General features: G+C 42.8%; 1 protein-coding gene across 2 annotated transcripts in view; it reads right to left on the bottom strand.

The window, feature by feature from the left end:
* The window catches only part of LOC135527959 (chemokine-like protein TAFA-2), a 190870-nt gene that overhangs the window by 73174 nt on the left and 93585 nt on the right, over positions 1 to 24111 (bottom strand). For both annotated transcript variants that reach the window (XM_064956662.1, XM_064956671.1), the window contains exon 2: positions 3853 to 3965. In XM_064956662.1, the coding sequence (XP_064812734.1) occupies positions 3853 to 3964 (112 nt within the window). In that variant the 5' untranslated portion in view covers position 3965. The remainder of the gene's footprint in view (positions 1 to 3852; positions 3966 to 24111) is intronic.

Below are 24111 nucleotides of genomic sequence, written 5' to 3'. Positions count from 1 at the left end.
AAGAACTGATCCATATGACTGCTTTTACAGTGAGATCTGTTGGAGCGAAGAACTGATCCATATGACTGCTTTTACAGTGAGATCTGTTGGAGTGAAGAACTGATCCATATGACTGCTTTTACAGTGAGATCTGTAGGAGTGAAGAACTGATCAATATGACTGCTTTTACAGTGAGATCTGTTGGAGCGAAGAACTGATCCATATGACTGCTTTTACAGTGAGATCTGTTGGAGCGAAGAACTGATCCATATGACTGCTTTTACAGTGAGATCTGTTGGAGTGAAGAACTGATCCATATGACTGCTTTTACAGTGAGATCTGTTGGTGTGAAGAACTTATCAATATGACTGCTTTTACAGTGAGATCTGTTGGAGTGAAGAACTGATCCATATGACTGCTTTTACAGTGAGATCTGTAGGAGCGAAGAACTGATCAATATGACTGCTTTTACAGTGAGATCTGTTGGAGTGAAGAACTGTTCCATATGACTGCTTTTACAGTGAGATCTGTAGGAGTGAAGAACTGATCCATATGACTGCTTTTACAGTGAGATCTGTTGGAGTGAAGAACTGATCCATATGACTGCTTTTACAGTGAGATCTGTAGGAGCGAAGAACTGATCAATATGACTGCTTTTACAGTGAGATCTGTAGGAGTGAAGAACTGATCCATATGACTGCTTTTACAGTGAGATCTGTTGGAGCGAAGAACTGATCCATATGACTGCTTTTACAGTGAGATCTGTAGGAGTGAAGAACTGATCCACATGACTGCTTTTACAGTGAGATCTGTTGGAGTGAAGAACTGATCCATATGACTGCTTTTACAGTGAGATCTGTTGGAGCGAAGAACTGATCCATATGACTGCTTTTACAGTGAGATCTGTTGGAGTGAAGAACTGATCCATATGACTGCTTTTACAGTGAGATCTGTAGGAGTGAAGAACTGATCAATATGACTGCTTTTACAGTGAGATCTGTTGGAGCGAAGAACTGATCCATATGACTGCTTTTACAGTGAGATCTGTTGGAGCGAAGAACTGATCCATATGACTGCTTTTACAGTGAGATCTGTTGGAGCGAAGAACTGATCCATATGACTGCTTTTACAGTGAGATCTGTAGGAGTGAAGAACTGATCCATATGACTGCTTTTACAGTGAGATCTGTTGGAGTGAAGAACTGATCCATATGACTGCTTTTACAGTGAGATCTGTTGGAGCGAAGAACTGATCCATATGACTGCTTTTACAGTGAGATCTGTAGGAGTGAAGAACTGATCCAATGACTGCTTTTACAGTGAGATCTGTTGGAGTGAAGAACTGATCCATATGACTGCTTTTACAGTGAGATCTGTTGGAGCGAAGAACTGATCCATATGACTGCTTTTACAGTGAGATCTGTTGGAGCTGATCCATATGAAGAGTGAGATCTGAACTGATCCATATGACTGCTTTTACAGTGAGATCTGTTGGAGTGAAGAACTGATCCATATGACTGCTTTTACAGTGAGATCTGTAGGAGTGAAGAACTGATCAATATGACTGCTTTTACAGTGAGATCTGTTGGAGCGAAGAACTGATCCATATGACTGCTTTTACAGTGAGATCTGTTGGAGCGAAGAACTGATCCATATGACTGCTTTTACAGTGAGATCTGTTGGAGTGAAGAACTGATCCATATGACTGCTTTTACAGTGAGATCTGTTGGTGTGAAGAACTTATCAATATGACTGCTTTTACAGTGAGATCTGTTGGAGTGAAGAACTGATCCATATGACTGCTTTTACAGTGAGATCTGTAGGAGCGAAGAACTGATCAATATGACTGCTTTTACAGTGAGATCTGTTGGAGTGAAGAACTGTTCCATATGACTGCTTTTACAGTGAGATCTGTAGGAGTGAAGAACTGATCCATATGACTGCTTTTACAGTGAGATCTGTTGGAGTGAAGAACTGATCCATATGACTGCTTTTACAGTGAGATCTGTAGGAGCGAAGAACTGATCAATATGACTGCTTTTACAGTGAGATCTGTAGGAGTGAAGAACTGATCCATATGACTGCTTTTACAGTGAGATCTGTTGGAGCGAAGAACTGATCCATATGACTGCTTTTACAGTGAGATCTGTAGGAGTGAAGAACTGATCCATATGACTGCTTTTACAGTGAGATCTGTTGGAGTGAAGAACTGATCCATATGACTGCTTTTACAGTGAGATCTGTTGGAGCGAAGAACTGATCCATATGACTGCTTTTACAGTGAGATCTGTTGGAGTGAAGAACTGATCCATATGACTGCTTTTACAGTGAGATCTGTAGGAGTGAAGAACTGATCAATATGACTGCTTTTACAGTGAGATCTGTTGGAGCGAAGAACTGATCCATATGACTGCTTTTACAGTGAGATCTGTTGGAGCGAAGAACTGATCCATATGACTGCTTTTACAGTGAGATCTGTTGGAGTGAAGAACTGATCCATATGACTGCTTTTACAGTGAGATCTGTAGGAGTGAAGAACTGATCCATATGACTGCTTTTACAGTGAGATCTGTTGGAGTGAAGAACTGATCCATATGACTGCTTTTACAGTGAGATCTGTTGGAGCGAAGAACTGATCCATATGACTGCTTTTACAGTGAGATCTGTAGGAGTGAAGAACTGATCCATATGACTGCTTTTACAGTGAGATCTGTTGGAGTGAAGAACTGATCCATATGACTGCTTTTACAGTGAGATCTGTTGGAGCGAAGAACTGATCCATATGACTGCTTTTACAGTGAGATCTGTTGGAGTGAAGAACTGATCCATATGACTGCTTTTACAGTGAGATCTGTAGGAGTGAAGAACTGATCAATATGACTGCTTTTACAGTGAGATCTGTTGGAGCGAAGAACTGATCCATATGACTGCTTTTACAGTGAGAACTGTTGGAGCGAAGAACTGATCCATATGACTGCTTTTACAGTGAGATCTGTTGGAGCGAAGAACTGATCCATATGACTGCTTTTACAGTGAGATCTGTAGGAGTGAAGAACTGATCCATATGACTGCTTTTACAGTGAGATCTGTTGGAGTGAAGAACTGATCCATATGACTGCTTTTACAGTGAGATCTGTTGGAGCGAAGAACTGATCCATATGACTGCTTTTACAGTGAGATCTGTTGGAGCGAAGAACTGATCAATATGACTGCTTTTACAGTGAGATCTGTTGGAGCGAAGAACTGATCCATATGACTGCTTTTACAGTGAGATCTGTTGGAGCGAAGAACTGATCCATATGACTGCTTTTACAGTGAGATCTGTTGGAGTGAAGAACTGATCCATATGACTGCTTTTACAGTGAGATCTGTTGGTGTGAAGAACTTATCAATATGACTGCTTTTACAGTGAGATCTGTTGGAGTGAAGAACTGATCCATATGACTGCTTTTACAGTAGGCTACATTATCCTTGCACCTGACCATTGTAAACAACCTCACCTCTTCAATGTGATAGCTCATAGCAATGTGTTGTGGTGAGCTTTCTGGCCCAAAATGTCGGCCTGACATCGACTAGTTGGAAGCTACTAAAGCCATACAATTTCAAGTGCTTTGAGGACCTGGTGGAAGAGATACGTTAAGCCATGTAAAGCCATACTGTATAGGAAATATTTTACATTAAGTATTGTATTATAACATGTTACATAGTAGGTGCTTTGCATTTACCCTGTAATAGTTGAACAGTTTACGTTATTGCACATATTAAGTTATTACACAATTTGCTGACAGTAATTACACACCATCATTATGATGAGGATGTGTTCGACGTGCCCATAGAGATGCATACAGTATCTACTGTAATTGTGTTAACATACCTATGTGACTTCTGTGTGACGAAGCGAGGGTCAGCTGTCCCCAGAGAGACACCAGACAGACGGCCAACAGCAGCACCCTTCTGCCCACACTCCGTAGGTCTCTCTCCCGCATTCTGAAAAGACAGGATGGGGAAAATTTGTTCAGTCACATATCAGACATTAGGGCATTTTTGGAGTGTCATGCAGGAGTGGCGTAGCGACAACACTACAGCACAGCTCCAATAACATGATGCGATCTCTATTGTACTCCACACATTTCACTGTAAGGTGACTACAACTACACCTGTTGTATTCAGGCGCATGTAACAAATACAGAGACAGCAAGACAAAATCACAATGGAGAAAGCAACTGGCTTTGTGCATTGGACTCTTTACAAGCGCTAGTGATCAGCATCATCTGTCCCATCCTGCTGATACAGTACAATGTGTCTTCCTTCCCACAAACCAGAATAACAGATTCAGGATCTTAACTTGATCACCCTGTTGCTGGGTAACTTTTTGGCAATGCAGGAAATTAAATACTTGTAGTGTATTTGAGGTTTCAAAAAGCTTCTGAAGCTTGTAATTTCCACTTAGAAATTTCAGACTTAATTTTCCATTATGAAAAAAATATCAACCCTTACAAAAATGCAGTGCTTTCCTTCCACCACTGTGAATTCCAGTTTATTGTTTGATCGACTGCAAGGATTTGTGTTTCGCATAGCTTTCTTCACAGAGACGAACACACCCATGTTGATTCAGTGTTAACTGACTTAGGTAAATAACTTGTTAGTATTCACGTGTCAACATAGAGAAGAGAGGTGCTTTTCATTTCTCCTAAAATTATGTGTTGTATTATCTTACCAAAACATAGCTACAGGAACGCTGCAGCAACCACAAACCCACCACAACCTCCAGTATTGTACTTCTCTATAGTCCAAGAAGATCTACAAATAGAATGTCTGACTGTCCCTTATTCCTCCTTTTCCCTCTTTATAAACGACGCCTCACTGTCCCTTTTCCCCCCGTCTCCCTCTTCATAAATGACATCAGACTGTCACTTATTCCCGTTTCCCTTTTTATAAATGACGTCTGACTGTCCCTTATTCCCCCGTTTCCCTCTTTATAAATGACGTCAGACTGTCCCTTATTCCCCCGTTTCCCTCTTTATAAATGATGTCTGATTGTCCCTTTACCCCTGTTTCCCTCTTTATAAATGACGTCTGACTGTCCCTTTCCCCCCCGTTTCCCTCTTTATAAATTACATCTGACTGTTCCTTTCCCCCCCGTTTCCCTCTTTATAAATTACGTCCAACTGTCCCTTATTCCCCCGTTTCCCTCTTTATAAATGTCTGACTGTCCCTTTCGCCCCGTTTCCCACTTTATAAATGAGGTCCGACTGTCCCTTATTCCCCCGTTTCCCTCTTTATAAATTACATCTGACTGTTCCTTTCCCCCCTGTTTCCCTCTTTATAAATTATGTCAGACTGTCCCTTATTCCCCCGTTTCCCTCTTTATAGATGATGTCTGACTGTCCCTTTCCCCCGTTTCCCTCTTTATAAATGACGTCTGACTGTCCCTTATTCCCCCGTTTCCCTCTTTATAGATGATGCCTGACTGTCCCTTTTCCCCCGTTTCCCTCTTTATAAATGATGACTGACTGTCACTTTCCCCCCGTTTCCCTCTTTATAAATGATGTCTGACTGTCCCTTATTCCCCTGTTTCCCTCTATATAAATGATGTCTGATTGTCCCTTATTCCCCCGTTTCCCTCTTTATAGATGATGTCTGACTGTCCCTTATTCCCCTGTTTCCCTCTTTATAAATTACGTCAGACTGTCCCTTATTCCCCCGTTTCCCTCTTTATAGATGATATCTGACTTTCTCTTTTCCTCCGTTTCCCTATTTATAAATGACGTCTGACAGTTCCTTTCCCCCCGTTTCCCTCTTTATAAATGATGTCTGATTGTCCCTTTTCCCCCCGTTTCCCTATTTATAAATTACATCTGACTGTTCCTTTTCCCCCCGTTTCCCTCTTCATAAATGACATCCGACTGTCCCTTTCCCCCCTTTCCTTCTTTATAAATTACTGTCTTTCACTCATTCCCTTGTTTCCTCTCCCCCTCCTCCCCCTAGAACCGGGAGGGAGGTTACTAGGTAATAGTGTTTGGGTGGTCTGTCTTGGCTAGCATTTCCCAGCTCACTAATCTTCATGTAGTGTTCAGGGTCTGTTGTCCAGTAAAACACTGTGGCTGTGTAAGAGGTCCTGGGAGAGGACTACAAACAATGCAATCAGAGGCTCATCTTATTGCCAACAGAGCATGCTCCGCTCACAGGAAAAAACAGTCACAAATCACAGGCATCCTTTCAACGCCTTTGCAGTGTATCCACTTGAATTAGTGAAAAGATTTTTTCATGCAAAGAGCTTAACTCTTGCTTATTTGGCAGTGGCTGGTGAAGGGAGTAGAGAGGGAGACATCAACAGTTGTAGAGCTGGGTGGCATCTAATGGGAGGTTCTATCTACTGTAGCCTATGTAGAGGAGGCTTCTCTGATGGCTTCTGTCAAGTACAACCAGACCTGGATTCAGATTCAGTATTTTTTTCCCTTTCTTTGAGCGTTTCATTCAGCCAGCCTTGAGTGCCAGATTGGTGGGTTTTTGAGCCATTTTGGGGCAATTCCATTATGACACCTGGTTCTATTGCGCCGCCAGGTAAGATGAATTAAGCACAGCAAGAATGTGAAATAAAACAAATACTATTTGAACCCAAGTCTGGGCACAACCTCCATCTACCTAACCAGACCAGGCCACCGTGTTCAGGTGGCTGAAGGGACTTGGAAAACAGGACAAGTATCCCCCTGATAGAGATGATGATGGGACCAGGTGGCGTATCAGAACGGTTGGAAGAGGAATGGAAAACCAGCTGAACAGGTGAAAATATCGCTTGGTGTGTAATGGTTGTCTGACGAGGAGGAGTAGTAGGAAGGATCGAAGGACCAAAGCGCCGCGTGGTAAGTGTCCATATTGTTTAATAAGAAATATGAACACTGAACAAAACAAAAAACGACAACGTGAAATAACAAAACCGAAACAGTTCCCTGTGGAACAAACACTGACATGGAAAATAATCACACACCACTCAAAAGTGAAACCAGGCTACCTAAGTATGGTTCTCATCAGGGACAACGATTGACAGCTGCCTCTGATTGAGAACCATACCAGACCAAACACAGAAATCCCAAATTATAGAAAAAGCAACATAGACTGCCCACCCCAACTCACGCCCTGACCATACTAACACAAAGACAAAACAAAGGAACTAAGGTCAGAACGTGACATGGTGATTACTGGTCCTAGACCTTTATGTGCTTTATTTAGCCAACTCGGACTATTGTTGTTACACCATGCATGTATGGCATGACAACGATTGTCAGACGAGTTGGCTCAACTCCATGCATGTGGCATGCATGGCAACACATGCATGACATGAAAATTATAGAGGAGTTGGCTCAGGCACATACAGGTCTGGGACATAACACCACCAGGGTAGTTGAGGGAGGCTGAGGGATGGTCTTTCTGCATACTTGCCATACAGTGGGGCAAAAAAGTATTGAGTCAGCCACCAATTATGCAAGTTTTCCCACTTAAAAAGATGAGAGAGGCCTGTCATTTTCATCATAGGTACACTTCAACCATGACAGACAAAATGAGAAAAAAAATCCAGAAGATCACATTGTGGGATTTTTAATGAATTTATTTGCAAATTATGGTGGAAAATAGGTTTTGGTCAATAACAAAAGTTTATCTCAATATTTTGTTATATAGCCTTTGTTGGCAATGACAGAGGTCAAACGTTTTCTGTAACTCTTCACAAGGTTTTTCACACACTGTTGCTGGTATTTTGGCCTTTCCTCCATGCAGATCTCCTCTAGAGCAGTGATGTTTTGGGGCTGTTGCTGGGCAACACGGACTTTCAACTCCCTCCAAAGATTTTCTATGGGGTTGAGATCTGGAGACTGGCTAGGCCACTCCTGGACCTTGAAATGCTTCTTACAAAGCCACTCCTTCGTTGCCCGGGCGGTGTGTTTGGGATCATTGTCATGCCGAAAGACCCAGCCACATTTCATCTTCAATGCCCTTGCTGATGGAAGGAGGTTTTCACTAGAAATCTCACAATACATGGCCCCATTCATTCTTTCCTTTACACGGATCAGTCGTCCTGGTCTCTTTGCAGAAAAACAGCCCCAAAGCATGTTTCCACCCCAATGCTTCACAGTAGGTATGGTGTTCTTTGGATGTAACTCAGCATTCTTTGTCCTCGAAACGCGACGAGTTGAGTTTTTACCAAAAAGTTATATTTTGGTTTCATCTGACCATATGACATTCTCCCAATCATCTTCTGGATCATCCAAATGCTCTCTAGCAAACTTCAGACCGGCCTGGACATGTACTGGCTTAAGCAGGGGGACACGTCTGGCACTGCAGGATTTGAGTCCCTGGCGGCATAGTGTGTTACTGATGGTAGGCTTGTTACTTTGGTCCAAGTTCTCTGTAGGTCATTCACTAGGTCCCCCGTGTGGTTCTGGGATTTTTGCTCACTGTTCTTGTGATCATTTTGACCCCACGGGGCAAGATCTTGCGTGGAGCCCCAGATCGAGGGAGATTATCAGTGGTCTTGTATGTCTTCCATTTCCTAATAATTGCTCCCACAGTTGATTTCTTCAAACTAAGCTGCTTACCAATTGCAGATTCAGTCTTCCCAGCCTGGTGCAGGTCTACAATTTTGTTTCTGGTGTCCAGATCTTTGGTCTTGGCCATAGTGGAGTTTGGAGTGTGACTGTTTGAGGTTGTGGACAGGTGTCTTTTATACTGATAACAAGTTCAAACAGGTGCCATTAATACAGGTAACGAGTGGAGGACAGAGCAGCCTCTTAAAGAAGAAGTTACAGGTCTGTGAGAGACAGAAATATTGCTTGTTTGTAGGTGAACAAATACTTATTTTCCACCATAATTTGCAAATAAAATCATTAAAAATCCTACAATGTGATTTTCTGGACTTTTTTTTCTAATTTTGTCTGTCATATTTGAAGTTTACCTATGATGAAAATTGCAGGCCTCTCTCATATTTTTAAGTGGGAGAACTTGCACAATTGGTGGCTGACTAAATACTTTTTTGCCCCACTGTACATACTGTATACAGACTGTATAATACACGTCACCTTCTCAAAACCCATTGGAGGAGAAGGTCAGAGGCGAGGGACCTCTGGCTTTCTCATCCAATGGGATTTTGAGAAGGAAACGAGGAGAGAAGACGTGAGGAGTATGCAATTGAGATTTTCCCACAGTACATCTCCAAAGCTTAAAGATGTAGTATTTCCTGGTTAATGACAGAGATGAGTCGTTGGGACCAATCGGGCAGCTGGGTGGACAAAGCTGACGTGTCATGGTTGGATGGCAAAACAAACTGGTGTTGTTGTTGTTGAGGCTGTTTTTCTCTGCGTGATGCAGCTGGCTGTGTGCCACTTGTCATGCCCCCGAGCCAAGCCAAGCCATGACTACTCTCTCGCAACAGAACCTAGATAAACATGCATCTTTCTAATGAATTAGATAGAGAACATCTGGGCATAATAAATAGCATACCAAACCAACTTCATTGAATTATATTTATAAGGGTTGATCATTAAATGTTTTCTGGTTATGAAATTAATGATATTGCACAGAAATCAGCAGTTATTCACAAATGAATCCCCCCCAATGTGTTGTACCTACCAAAGACAATACATTATGTATAGCAGCTCTGAATTCCTTAAAATGAAACCACAACATGGAATTTCAACACATTTCTCATAACATATATTGTAAATAAAAGCATACAGTGATTTGACCAAACCTACATACAGTATCAACATTGAATCACCTTATCAAGTTTGTTTTGAAGGAAAGTTAAAAGGCAAAAAAATTAAATACAAAGTGAAATGCTACTTTAACCGTGGTAAGAAGAATTCTCCCAACAAACACTCCAACATATTGGACAGAGTGAGTCAGCAATGCAGGCTTGGGTTGCACTCTGTACCTGATTTCTAGAAGAGTGGTTATGGTTTCAGATGAGAGGCTCAGCTGGCTTATTTTCTCTAATTAGTCCCTTTGGAATTCTTCTCTACATGTGGGAAGATGCCTGACATATTTATTTTTGTTCCTGCTTCTAAACTCCCTCTCATTCCTCCACTAAGGGATGTACTGTAGCCAAACTGTAGAGATGTTCAGGGTGGAACAGGATGTACTGTAGCCAAACTGTAGAGATGTTCAGGGTGGAACAGAATGTACTGTAGCCAAACTGTAGAGATGTTTCAGGATGGAACAGGATGTACTGTAGCCAAACTGTAGAGATGTTTCAGGATGGAACAGGAGGGATACTGTAGCCAAACTGTAGAGATGGTTCAGGATGGAACAGGAGGGATACTGTAGCCAAACTGTAGAGATGTTCAGGGTGGAACAGAATGTACTGTAGCCAAACTGTAGAGATGTTCAGGATGTAACAGGAGGGTTACTGGAGCCAAACTGTAGAGATGGTTCAGGATGGAACAGGATGTATTGCAGCCAAACTGTAGAGATGTTCAGGATGGAACAGGATGTACTGTAGCCAAACTGGAGAGATGTTCAAGATGGAACAGGATGGAACAGGAGGGATACTGTAGAAACTGTAGAGAGGTTCAGGATGGAACAGAATGTACTGTAGCCAAACTGTAGAGATGTTCAGGATGGAACAGGAGGGATACTGTAGCCAAACTGTAGAGATGGTTCAGGATGGAACAGGAGGGATACAGTGTGTAGAGATGGTTCAGGATGGAACAGGAATACTGTAAACTGTAGAGATGGTTCAGGATGGAACAGGAGGGATACTGTAGCCAAACAGTAGAGATGGTTCAGGATGGAACAGGAGGGATACTGTAGCCAAACTGTAGAGATGTTCAGGATAGAACAGGAGGGATACTGTAGCCAAACTGTAGAGATGGTTCAGGATGGAACAGAATGTACTGTAGCCAAACTGGAGAGAGGTTCAGGATGGAACAGGATGTACTGTAGCCAAACTGTAGAGATGTTCAGGATGGAACAGGATGTACTGTAGCCAAACTATAGAGAGGTTCAGGATGGAACAGGATGTATTGCAGCCAAACTGTAGAGATGTTCAGGATGGAACAGGATGTACTGTAGCCAAACTGGAGAGATGTTCAAGATGGAACAGGATATACTGTAGCCAAACTATAGAGAGGTTCAGGATGGAACAGGATATGACTGCTTTTAGGATGTACTGTAGCCAAACTGTAGAGATGGTTCAGGATGGAACAGGAGGGATACTGTAGCCAAACTGTAGAGATGTTCAGGATAGAACAGGAGGGATACTGTAGCCAAACTGTAGAGATGGTTCAGGATGGAACAGAATGTACTGTAGCCAAACTGTAGAGATGTTCAGGATGGAACATGAGGGATACTGTAGCTAAACTGTAGAGATGTTTCAGGATGGAACAGGAGGGATACTGTAGCCAAACTGTAGAGATGTTTCAGGATGGAACAGGAGGGATACTGTAGCCAAACTGTAGAGATGGTTCAGGATGGAACAGGAGGGATACAGTAGCCAAACTGTAGAGATGGTTCAGGATGGAACAGGAGGGATACTGTAGCCAAACTGTAGAGATGGTTCAGGATGGAACAGGAGGGATACTGTAGCCAAACAGTAGATATGGTTCAGGATGGAACAGGAGGGATACTGTAGCCAAACTGTAGAGATGTTCAGGATAGAACAGGAGGGATACTGTAGCCAAACTGTAGAGATGGTTCAGGATGGAACAGAATGTACTGTAGCCAAACTGTAGAGATGTTCAGGATGGAACAGGATGTAGAAACTGGAGAGATGTTCAAGATGGAACAGGATATACTGTAGCCAAACTATAGAGAGGTTCAGGATGGAACAGGATGTACTGTAGCCAAACTGTAGAGATGGTTCAGGATGGAACAGGTGGGATACTGTAGCCAAACTGTAGAGATGTTCAGGATAGAACAGGAGGGATACTGTAGCCAAACTGTAGAGATGGTTCAGGATGGAACAGGAGGGATACTGTAGCCAAACAGTAGAGATGGTTCAGGACGGAACAGGAGGGATACTGTAGCCAAACTGTAGAGATGTTCAGGATAGAACAGGAGGGATACTGTAGCCAAACTGTAGAGATGGTTCAGGATGGAACAGAATGTACTGAAAACTGTAGAGATGTTCAGGATGGAACAGGATGTACTGTAGCCAAACTGGAGAGATGTTCAAGATGGAACAGGATATACTGGAAACTATAGAGAGGTTCAGGATGGAACAGGATGTACTGTAGCCAAACTGTAGAGATGGTTCAGGATGGAACAGGAGGGATACTGTAGCCAAACTGTAGAGATGTTCAGGATAGAACAGGAGGGATACTGTAGCCAAACTGTAGAGATGGTTCAGGATGGAACAGAATGTACTGTAGCCAAACTGTAGAGATGTTCAGGATGGAACATGAGGGATACTGTAGCTAAACTGTAGAGATGTTTCAGGATGGAACAGGAGGGATACTGTAGCCAAACTGTAGAGATGTTTCAGGATGGAACAGGAGGGATACTGCCAAACTGTAGAGATGGTTCAGGATGGAACAGGAGGGATACTGTAGCCAAACTGTAGAGATGGTTCAGGATGGAACAGGAGGGATACTGTAGCCAAACAGTAGAGATGGTTCAGGATGGAACAGGAGGGATACTGTAGCCAAACTGTAGAGATGGTTCAGGATGGAACAGGAGGGATACTGTAGCCAAACTGTAGAGATGGTTCAGGATGGAACAGGATGGAACAGGATGTACTGTAGCCAAACTGTAGAGATGTTCAGGATGGAACAGGATGTACTGTAGCCAAACTATAGAGATGTTCAGGATGGAACAGGATGTACTGTAGCCAAACTGGAGAGATGTTCAGGATGGAACAGGAGGGATACTGTAGCCAAACTATAGAGAGGTTCAGGATGGAACAGGATGTACTGTAGCCAAACTGTAGAGATGGTTCAGGATGGAACAGGAGGGATACTGTAGCCAAACTGTAGAGATGTTCAGGATAGAACAGGAGGGATACTGTAGCCAAACTGTAGAGATGGTTCAGGATGGAACAGAATGTACTGTAAAACTGTAGAGATGTTCAGGATGGAACATGAGGGATACTGTAGCTAAACTGTAAATGTTTCAGGATGGAACAGGAGATGGTTCAGGAGGATGGAACAGGAGGGATACTGTAGCCAAACTGTAGAGATGGTTCAGGATGGAACAGGAGGGATACAGTAGCCAAACTGTAGAGATGGTTCAGGATGGAACAGGAGGGATACTGTAGCCAAACTGTAGAGATGGTTCAGGATGGAACAGGAACAGGAGATATGGTTACAGGAGGGATACTAGCCAAACTGTAGAGATGTTCAGGATAGAACAGGAGGGATACTGTAGCCAAACTGTAGAGATGGTTCAGGATGGAACAGAATGTACTGTAGCCAAACTGTAGAGATGTTCAGGATGGAACAGGATGTACTGTAGCCAAACTGGAGAGATGTTCAAGATGGAACAGGATATACTGTAGCCAAACTTAGAGAGGTTCAGGATGGAACAGGATGTACTGTAGCCAAACTGTAGAGATGGTTCAGGATGGAACAGGAGGGATACTGTAGCCAAACTGTAGAGATGTTCAGGATGGAACAGGAGGGATACTGTAGCCAAACTGTAGAGATGGTTCAGGATGGAACAGGAGGGATACTGTAGCCAAACTGTAGAGATGGTTCAGGATACTGTAGCCAAACTGTAGAGATGTTCAGGATAGAACAGGAGGGATACTGTAGCCAAACTGTAGAGATGGTTCAGGATGGAACAGAATGTACTGTAGCCAAACTGTAGAGATGTTCAGGATGGAACAGGATGTACTGTAGCCAAACTGGAGAGATGTTCAAGATGGAACAGGATATACTGTAGCCAAACTATAGAGAGGTTCAGGATGGAACAGGATGTACTGTAGCCAAACTGTAGAGATGGTTCAGGATGGAACAGGAGGGATACTGTAGCCAAACTGTAGAGATGTTCAGGATAGAACAGGAGGGATACTGTAGCCAAACTGTAGAGATGGTTCAGGATGGAACAGAATGTACTGTAGCCAAACTGTAGAGATGTTCAGGATGGAACATGAGGGATACTGTAGCTAAACTGTAGAGATGTTTCAGGATGGAACAGGAGGGATACTGTAGCCAAACTGTAGAGATGTTTCAGGATGGAACAGGAGGGATACTGTAGCCAAACTGTAGAGATGGTTCAGGATGGAACAGGAGGGATACTGTAGCCAAACTGTAGAGATGGTTCAGGATGGAACAGGAGGGATACTGTAGCCAAACAGTAGAGATGGTTCAGGATGGAACAGGAGGGATACTGTAGCCAAACTGTAGAGATGTTCAGGATGGAACAGGAGGGATACTGTAGCCAAACTGTAGAGATGGTTCAGGATGGAACAAATGTACAGGAGGGATGGAACAGGATGTAGCCAAACTGTAGAGATGGTTCAGGATGGAACAGGATGTACTGTAGCCAAACTATAGAGAGGTTCAGAGAACAGGATGTTTGCAGCCAGGATGGAACAGGATGTACTGTAGCCAAACTGGAGAGATGTTCAAGATGGAACAGGATATACTGTAGCCAAACTATAGAGAGGTTCAGGATGGAACAGGATGTACTGTAGCCAAACTGTAGAGATGGTTCAGGATGGAACAGGAGGGATACTGTAGCCAAACTGTAGAGATGTTCAGGATAGAACAGGAGGGATACTGTAGCCAAACTGTAGAGATGGTTCAGGATGGAACAGAATGTACTGTAGCCAAACTGTAGAGATGTTCAGGATGGAACATGAGGGATACTGTAGCTAAACTGTAGAGATGTTTCAGGATGGAACAGGAGGGATACTGTAGCCAAACTGTAGAGATGTTTCAGGATGGAACAGGAGGGATACTGTAGCCAAACTGTAGAGATGGTTCAGGATGGAACAGGAGGGATACAGTAGCCAAACTGTAGAGATGGTTCAGGATGGAACAGGAGGGATACTGTAGCCAAACTGTAGAGATGGTTATGGTTCAGGATGGAACAGGAGGGATAGAACATACTGTAGCCAAACTGTAGCTGTAGAAACAGTAGATATGAGGATGGAACAGGAGGGATACTGTAGCCAAACTGTAGAGATGTTCAGGATAGAACAGGAGGGATACTGTAAGAGATGTTCAGATGGAACAGATGGTGTCATGTTCAGGATGGAACAGGATGTACTGTAGCCAAACTGGAGAGATGTTCAAGATGGAACAGGATATACTGTAGCCAAACTATAGAGAGGTTCAGGATGGAACAGGATGTACTCTAGCCAAACTGTAGAGATGGTTCAGGATGATGGGATACTGTAGCCAAACTGTAGAGATGTTCAGGATAGAACAGGAGGGATACTGTAGCCAAACTGTAGAGATGGTTCAGGATGGAACAGGAGGGATACTGTAGCCAAACAGTAGAGATGGTTCAGGATGGAACAGGAGGGATACTGTAGCCAAACTGTAGAGATGTTCAGGATAGAACAGGAGGGATACTGTAGCCAAACTGTAGAGATGGTTCAGGATGGAACAGAATGTACTGTAGCCAAACTGTAGAGATGTTCAGGATGGAACAGGATGTACTGTAGCCAAACTGGAGAGATGTTCAAGATGGAACAGGATATACTGTAGCCAAACTATAGAGAGGTTCAGGATGGAACAGGATGTACTGTAGCCAAACTGTAGAGATGGTTCAGGATGGAACAGGAGGGATACTGTAGCCAAACTGTAGAGATGTTCAGGATAGAACAGGAGGGATACTGTAGCCAAACTGTAGAGATGGTTCAGGATGGAACAGAATGTACTGTAGCCAAACTGTAGAGATGTTCAGGATGGAACATGAGGGATACTGTAGCTAAACTGTAGAGATGTTTCAGGATGGAACAGGAGGGATACTGTAGCCAAACTGTAGAGATGTTTCAGGATGGAACAGGAGGGATACTGTAGCCAAACTGTAGAGATGGTTCAGGATGGAACAGGAGGGATACAGTAGCCAAACTGTAGAGATGGTTCAGGATGGAACAGGAGGGATACTGTAGCCAAACTGTAGAGATGGTTCAGGATGGAACAGGAGGGATACTGTAGCCAAACAGTAGAGATGGTTCAGGATGGAACAGGAGGGATACTGTAGCCAAACTGTAGAGATGTTCAGGATAGAACAGGAGGGATACTGTAGCCAAACTGTAGAGATGGTTCAGGATGGAACAGAATGTACTGTAGCCAAACTGTAGAGATGTTCAGGATGGAACATGAGGGATACTGTAGCTAAACTGTATAGATGTTTCAGGATGGAACAGGAGGGATACTGTAGCCAAACTGTAGAGATGGTTCAGGATGGAACAGGAGGGATACTGTAGCCAAACAGTAGAGATGTTCAGGATGGAACAGGAGGGATACTGTAGCTAAACTGTAGAGATGTTTCAGGATGGAACAGGAGGGATAATGTAGCCAAACTGTAGAGATGTTTCAGGATGGAACAGGAGGGATACTGTAGCCAAACTGTAGAGATGGTTCAGGATGGAACAGAATGTACTGTAGCCAAACTGTAGAGATGTTCAAGATGGAACAGGATATACTGTAGCCAAACTATAGAGAGGTTCAGGATGGATCAGGATGTACTGTAGCCAAACTGTAGAGATGGTTCAGGATGGAACAGGAGGGATACTGTAGCCAAACTGTAGAGATGTTTCAGGATGGAACAGGAGGGATAATGTAGCCAAACTGTAGAGATGTTTCAGGATGGAACAGGAGGGATACTGTAGCCGAACTGTAGAGATGGTTCAGGATGGAACAGGAGGGATACAGTAGCCAAACTGTAGAGATGGTTCAGGATGGAACAGGAGGGATACTATAGCCAAACTGTAGAGATGGTTCAGGATGGAACAGGAGGGATACTGTAGCCAAACAGTAGAGATGGTTCAGGATGGAACAGGAGGGATACTGTAGCCAAACTGTAGAGATGGTTCAGGATGGAACAGGAAGGATACTGTAGCCAAACTGTAGAGATGGTTCAGGATGGAACAGGAGGGATACTGTAGCCAAACTGTAGAGATGGTTCAGGATGGAACAGGAGGGATACTGTAGCCAAACTGTAGAGATGGTTCAGGATGGAACAGGATGTACTGTAGCCAAACTGGAGAGATGTTCAGGATGGAACATGAGGGATACTGTAGCTAAACTGTATAGATGTTTCAGGATGGAACAGGAGGGATACTGTAGCCAAACTGTAGAGATGGTTCAGGATGGAACAGGAGGGATACTGTAGCCAAACAGTAGAGATGTTCAGGATGGAACAGGAGGGATACTGTAGCTAAACTGTAGAGATGTTTCAGGATGGAACAGGAGGGATAATGTAGCCAAACTGTAGAGATGTTTCAGGATGGAACAGGAGGGATACTGTAGCCAAACTGTAGAGATGGTTCAGGATGGAACAGAATGTACTGTAGCCAAACTGTAGAGATGTTCAGGATGGAACAGGATGTACTGTAGCCAAACTGGAGAGATGTTCAAGATGGAACAGGATATACTGTAGCCAAACTATAGAGAGGTTCAGGATGGAACAGGATGTACTGTAGCCAAACTGTAGAGATGGTTCAGGATGGAACAGGAGGGATACTGTAGCCAAACTGTAGAGATGTTTCAGGATGGAACAGGAGGGATAATGTAGCCAAACTGTAGAGATGTTTCAGGATGGAACAGGAGGGATACTGTAGCCGAACTGTAGAGATGGTTCAGGATGGAACAGGAGGGATACAGTAGCCAAACTGTAGAGATGGTTCAGGATGGAACAGGAGGGATACTATAGCCAAACTGTAGAGATGGTTCAGGATGGAACAGGAGGGATACTGTAGCCAAACTGTAGAGATGGTTCAGGATGGAACAGGAGGGATACTATAGCCAAACTGTAGAGATGGTTCAGGATGGAACAGGAGGGATACTGTAGCCAAACTGTAGAGATGGTTCAGGATGGAACAGGAGGGATACTGTAGCCAAACAGTAGAGATGGTTCAGGATGGAACAGGAGGGATACTGTAGCCAAACTGTAGAGATGGTTCAGGATGGAACAGGAAGGATACTGTAGCCAAACTGTAGAGATGGTTCAGGATGGAACAGGAGGGATACTGTAGCCAAACTGTAGAGATGGTTCAGGATGGAACAGGAGGGATACTGTAGCCAAACTGTAGAGATGGTTCAGGATGGAACAGGATGTACTGTAGCCAAACTGGAGAGATGTTCAGGATGGAACAGGAGGGATACTGTAGCCAAACTGTAGAGATGTTCAGGATGGAACAGGAGGGATACTGTAGCCAAACTGTAGAGATGTTCAGGATGGAACAGGAGGGATACTGTAGCCAAACTGTAGAGATGTTCAGGATGGAACAGGAGGGTTACTGGAGCCAAACTGTAGAGATGGTTCAGGATGGAACAGGAAGGATACTGTAGCCAAACTGAGCTCCTACCCTCTGGGCTCTCTGCTAAGCTAGGCTGTAGCACAGTTTGGGTCTGGACCAGCTTTGGATTTAGACCCAGACATCTGCTACAGTATACTACACAGAGGGTTGAGATGTAAAGAGGAAATGACTGGAATGGTTTCATGCCAGGAAGCCAGAGAGGAAAACAGGAGGGCATGTTAATCCAGGCCTCAGGTGGTTTACAGGTTCATGGTTCATGACCTAAAGACCAGTAGATAATCAATAGATTACCAGTATATCAACCAGTATATGACCAGTATATCACCGGTAGATAATCAGTAGATCATCAGTAGGTTAACCAGTATATTACCAGTATATTACCCGTATGTCACCAGTATATGACCAGTATATCACCGGTAGATAATCAGTAGTTAAACAGTATATTACCTGTATATCACCGGTAGATAATCAGTAGATCATCAGTAGGTTAACCAGTATATTACCAGTATATTACCAGTATATTACCCGTATGTCACCAGTATATGACCAGTATATCACCGGTAGATTATCAGTAGTTAAACAGTATATAACCTGTATATCACCAGAAAATCATCAGTTGAAAACCAGTACATCACCAGTATATCACCATTAGAGTATCAGTAGATTACCAGTATATAACCAGTAGATCATCAGTAGATCATCAGTAGATCATCAGTAGTTAACCAGTATATTACCAGTATATCACCAGTATATCACCAGTATGTAACCTGTATATGACCTGTATATCATCAGTATATCACCAGTATATCATCAGTATATCACCAGTATATCACCAGTATATCACCAGTGGTTAACCAGTATATTAGCAGTATATCCCCAGTAGATCATGAGTAGTTAACCAATAATAATAATAATAATATATCCCATTTAGCAGACGCTTTTGTCCAAAGCGACTTACAAGTCGGCTGGGGCCACTACTTTTACATATGGGTGGCCCTAGCGGGAATCGAACCCACGACGCTTGGCGTTGCAAGCGCTGCAAGCGCCATGCTCTACCAACTGAGCCACACAGGACCCCAACCAGTATATTACCAGAAATTAATTTTAACTTTATTTAACCAGGCAAGTCAGTTAAGAACATTAACATTAAAATTAAATTCTTATTTTCAATGCCGGCCTAGGAACAGTGGGTTAACCTCTTGAAACTCCCCATCCCGGATCTGGGATTGTGACTAAGCCTCAGGCTCATTAGCATAACGCAACGTTAACGATTTCTGAAAATCGCAAATAAAATTAAAATAATGCGTTTGCTCTCAAGCTTAGCCTTTTCTTAACAACACTGTCATCTCAGATTTTCAAAATATGCTTTTGAACCATAGAAATTGACTAATTTGTGTAAGAGTATGCAAAGCTAGCATAGCATTTTGTGTAGCATGTAGCACGCAACATTTTCACAAAAGCCAGATAACCAAATAAATAAAATCATTTACCTTTGAAGAGCTTCTGATGTTTTCAATGAGGAGACTCCCAGCCACATACCAGATGCGCAGTGCTTCCTGAAAGCGTCTGTGTGTAGGAGAAATCGTTCCGTTTTCTACATTGCGCCTGGCTACCGAAACAACCGAAAATGCAGTCACCTACAACGTGAAACTTTTTCCGGATTAACTACATAATATCGAGAAACATGGCAAACGTTGTTTGGAATCAATCCTCAAGGTGTTTTTTCACATATCTCTTCATTGACATGCAGTTTGTGGAAGCTTGCTTCTCTCTCTGTGCCCCATGGAAAATACTGGCAGGTGACTTTTGCGCATCAAGTTTCGTGGTAAATGTGGTCTCTTATGGTCAATCTTCCAACGATCTGCCTACAAATACGTCACAATGCTGCAGACACCTTGGGGAAACGACAGAAAGGGCAGACTCATTCCTCTTGCGTTCACAGCCATATAAGGAGATCATGAAAGACAGAGCCTCAAAATCCTTGTCATTTCCTGGATGCCAAGTCATCTTGGTTTTGCCTGAAGCTCACGTTAAAGGGCACGCACAGAGAAGATATTTGTATTTCTGGACACGTCAGAGTGTTTTCTTTCGAACAGTAGCAATTATATGCATAGTCGAGCATCTTTTTGTGACAAAATATCTTGTTTAAAACGGGAACGTTTTTCTTCCAAAAATGAAATAGCGCCACCATAAGTGTAAGAGGTTAACTGCCTGTTCAGGGGCAGAACGGCAGATTTTTACCTTGTCAGCTGGGGGGTTTGAACTTGCAACCTTCCGGTCCAACGCTCTAACCACTAGGCTACCCTGCCGTATATCCCCAATAGATAATCAGTAGATTACCAGCATAATCTGGTCAGTAGATAACAAGTAGATAGTAGTTATCTACATCAGTAGATAACAAGTAGATAATCAGTAAATCATCAGTATATCACCAGTAGATAATCAGTATATGATCCTGTTCCGTCCAGTATATCACCAGTATAATCACCATTATATCACTAGTTGATAACCAGTATATCACCAGTAGATAACCAGTATATCACCAGTAGATCATCAGTAGATCATCAGTAGGTTAACCAGTAAATTACCAGTATGTCACCAGTAGATAACCAGTATATCGCTTGTATATGACCAGTATATGACCAGTATATCACCCGTAGATAATCAGTAAATTGTCAGTATATCACCTGTATATCACCAGTAAATCACAAGCAAATCACCAGTATATCACCGGTATATCACCAGCATATCACCAGTGGATCACCAGTATATCATCAGTAGATCACCAGTGGATTACCAGTAGATAATCAGTAGCCAGTATATCACCAGCATATCACCAGTAGATACTCAGTAGATTACCAGTATATCCCCTGGTTATCACCAGATTATCACCAGTATATCACCAGCATATCATCAGTATATCACCAGTAGATCATCAGTAGTTAACCAGTATATTAGCAGTATATTAACAGTATATTACCAGTATATTGCCAGTATGTCCCAGTAGATCACCAGTATGTCACCAGTATATCACCAGTATTTAACCAGTATATCACCAGTATATGACCAGTATATCACCAGTAGATACCCAGTATATCATCAGTATATCACCAGTAGATGACGAGTATATCACCAGTAGATAATCAGTATATCGTCAGTATATCACCAGTAGTTAACCAGTATAACATCAGTATATCACCAGTATATCACCAGTAGATCACCAGTATGTCACCAGTATATCACCAGTATTTAACCAGTATATCACCAGTATATGACCAGTATATCACCAGTTGAAAACCAGTATATCACCAGTATATTTCCAGTATATAATCATTAGATCACCAGGTTATCACCAGTATATCACCAGTATATCACCAGTAGATCACCAGTATGTCACCAGTATATCACCAGTTTTTAACCAGTATATCACCAGTATATGACCAGTATATCACCAGTAGATCCCCAGTATATCATCAGTATATCACCAGTAGATAACCAGTAGATCCCCAGTATATCATCAGTATATCACCAGTAGATAACCAGTAGATCCCCAGTATATCATCAGTATATCACCAGTAGATAACCAGTAGATCCCCAGTATATCATCAGTATATCACCAGTAGATAACAAGTAGATCCCCAGTATATCATCAGTATATCACCAGTAGATAACAAGTAGATCCCCAGTATATCATCAGTATATCACCAGTAGATAACCAGTAGATCCCCAGTATATCATCAGTATGTATATCAGCATTATATCACCAGTATGTCACCAATATATCACTAGTAGATTACCAGGATGTCACCAGTAGATAATCAGTAGTTAACCAGTATATCACCAGTACATGACGAGTATATCACCAGTAGATAATCAGTAAATCACCAGTATATCACCGGTAGATAATCAGTAGTTAAACAGTATATCATCAGTATATCACCTGTATATCACCAGTATATCACTACCAGTATATCACCAGTATATCACCAGTAGATCACCGGTAGATAATCAGTAGATATCCTTGTAGCACCCTACTGAACCCTATGGATAACCCAGAGTCCGCTCAAAATGAGGCACACAGGTGAGTACATCATTAGCATGTAAGGTACTTGCCAATGGTGGAGATGGTCACTTTCAATACCACTAGGCATGACAGAGTGCCAGCCCTCGACTTCGTGCCACACTGAATAACTGACACATTTACAGATTCTTCGAGAATACTTAAGCATGGTCTGTGGCATGCAATCAAGGAAACAATACCCAAACATTCTGGAACTTAAATGCAATTAACATTGGAGCATATGGCTAGATTGGCAGTGGAATGCAGAGTTGAGTGGGTTTCTATTTATGGCATCACCCTACTTTGGTAAGAGCCAAAGACTTAAGAACCAAAAGCGTAACCCACAGAGATGGGAATTTCAATACTTTTAAGAAAATATGTAGATCTATTTCAGATTGATTTGAAGTGATGCATAATCAATGATGCATCCACCCTTGTCTAAAAGTTAAGGTTACAACCAGTAAAGAACATCATGGGAAGACTTCAGTTGGGTCTTTAACCATGACCCAGGGGTAGCTAGCTTAGTTGACACCCAATTGTATACATCCCAAGAAATCATTTTGAAAACAGAAAAACTATGGGTGATGTTCTAAACTCAGACTTTCACATACAAATCATTAATTTATGTCAATGGGAGACTTTGTGAGAGTTAAACTTCCAGTTTAAGTGCACGGATCTCAAGTCAAAATACTGCCTTATGATGTATAACAGATTAGTTTAAATCTTGGATCAATCCTGCACACACAAAAAGTATTGGTCTACCAGTTGGAATGGGGGAAGATTAACTCAGCTCTGTTGCCCTCGGTCTTGGAAGTATGGATTTAGAAAAGATATTTGGGGTGAGGCTTATGAGTCCAAGGCACCCACCCAGTGCTCGTCTGTGGTGCGTAGAGAACTCCTGCCACGGTTCTGTTTCTGAACCAATCAATTAGAACTAGCGCCATTGTGCTTCCAGGGAAATAGCAACAGCATTCTAAGAGCTATTAGTTTGCACTATTTAACAATGGCTCCAAGATATCTGCTCCCCTTTACAGACGCAGCCACTCTCTCCCCTGGTTCTCTCTCTCTTTCTCCCTCTCCCCTCTTTCCCTATCTTTCTCCCCCATCTCTCTCTCTCCCTTCTCTATCCCGGCCCTCTCTCTCTCTCCCCCCTCTCTCTTTCTCTACCCCTCTCTCCTAGCTAAACCCCACTGATTTGCATACTTCTTTCTGGTTCAATAACCCACCACAAACACACTGAGAGCGACTGGCAACCTTTATCTCGTCTTAAACTGACAACCAAATTGGGGTTAGAAGTTGAATGAAGCCCCAACAGAATTCAGCAAACCAGAGTAGAGAAATGCGGCTGAATCTCAGAGTTCACTCCCCACTGGGGTCTCAGAGTTGGCAACATTAGTTCCAGTACTGGAAGAGGCTGACAAAGCCCTGTTGGCCCTGTTAACGGAGCTAAATTTGGGAAGGCTGACCTGGCTGAAAAGATCCCCTCCAGTTTATAATATGGCAGAGGTCATCTCAATAATGTTGGAGCTCCCCTGCCTGCCACGGGTAGTCCATAATGCCTGGCTGCACTCTCGGAGTTCTCCGGGTTTATATGGTCCCGCACACACGCGTGCACCCACACACACACTCCTGACTCATCCACTCTC

This window comes from Oncorhynchus masou, chromosome 5, assembly GCF_036934945.1.
Source record: "Oncorhynchus masou masou isolate Uvic2021 chromosome 5, UVic_Omas_1.1, whole genome shotgun sequence".
Lineage (NCBI taxonomy): Eukaryota > Metazoa > Chordata > Actinopteri > Salmoniformes > Salmonidae > Oncorhynchus > Oncorhynchus masou.
This window is presented reverse-complemented; position numbering and strand designations above follow the sequence as displayed.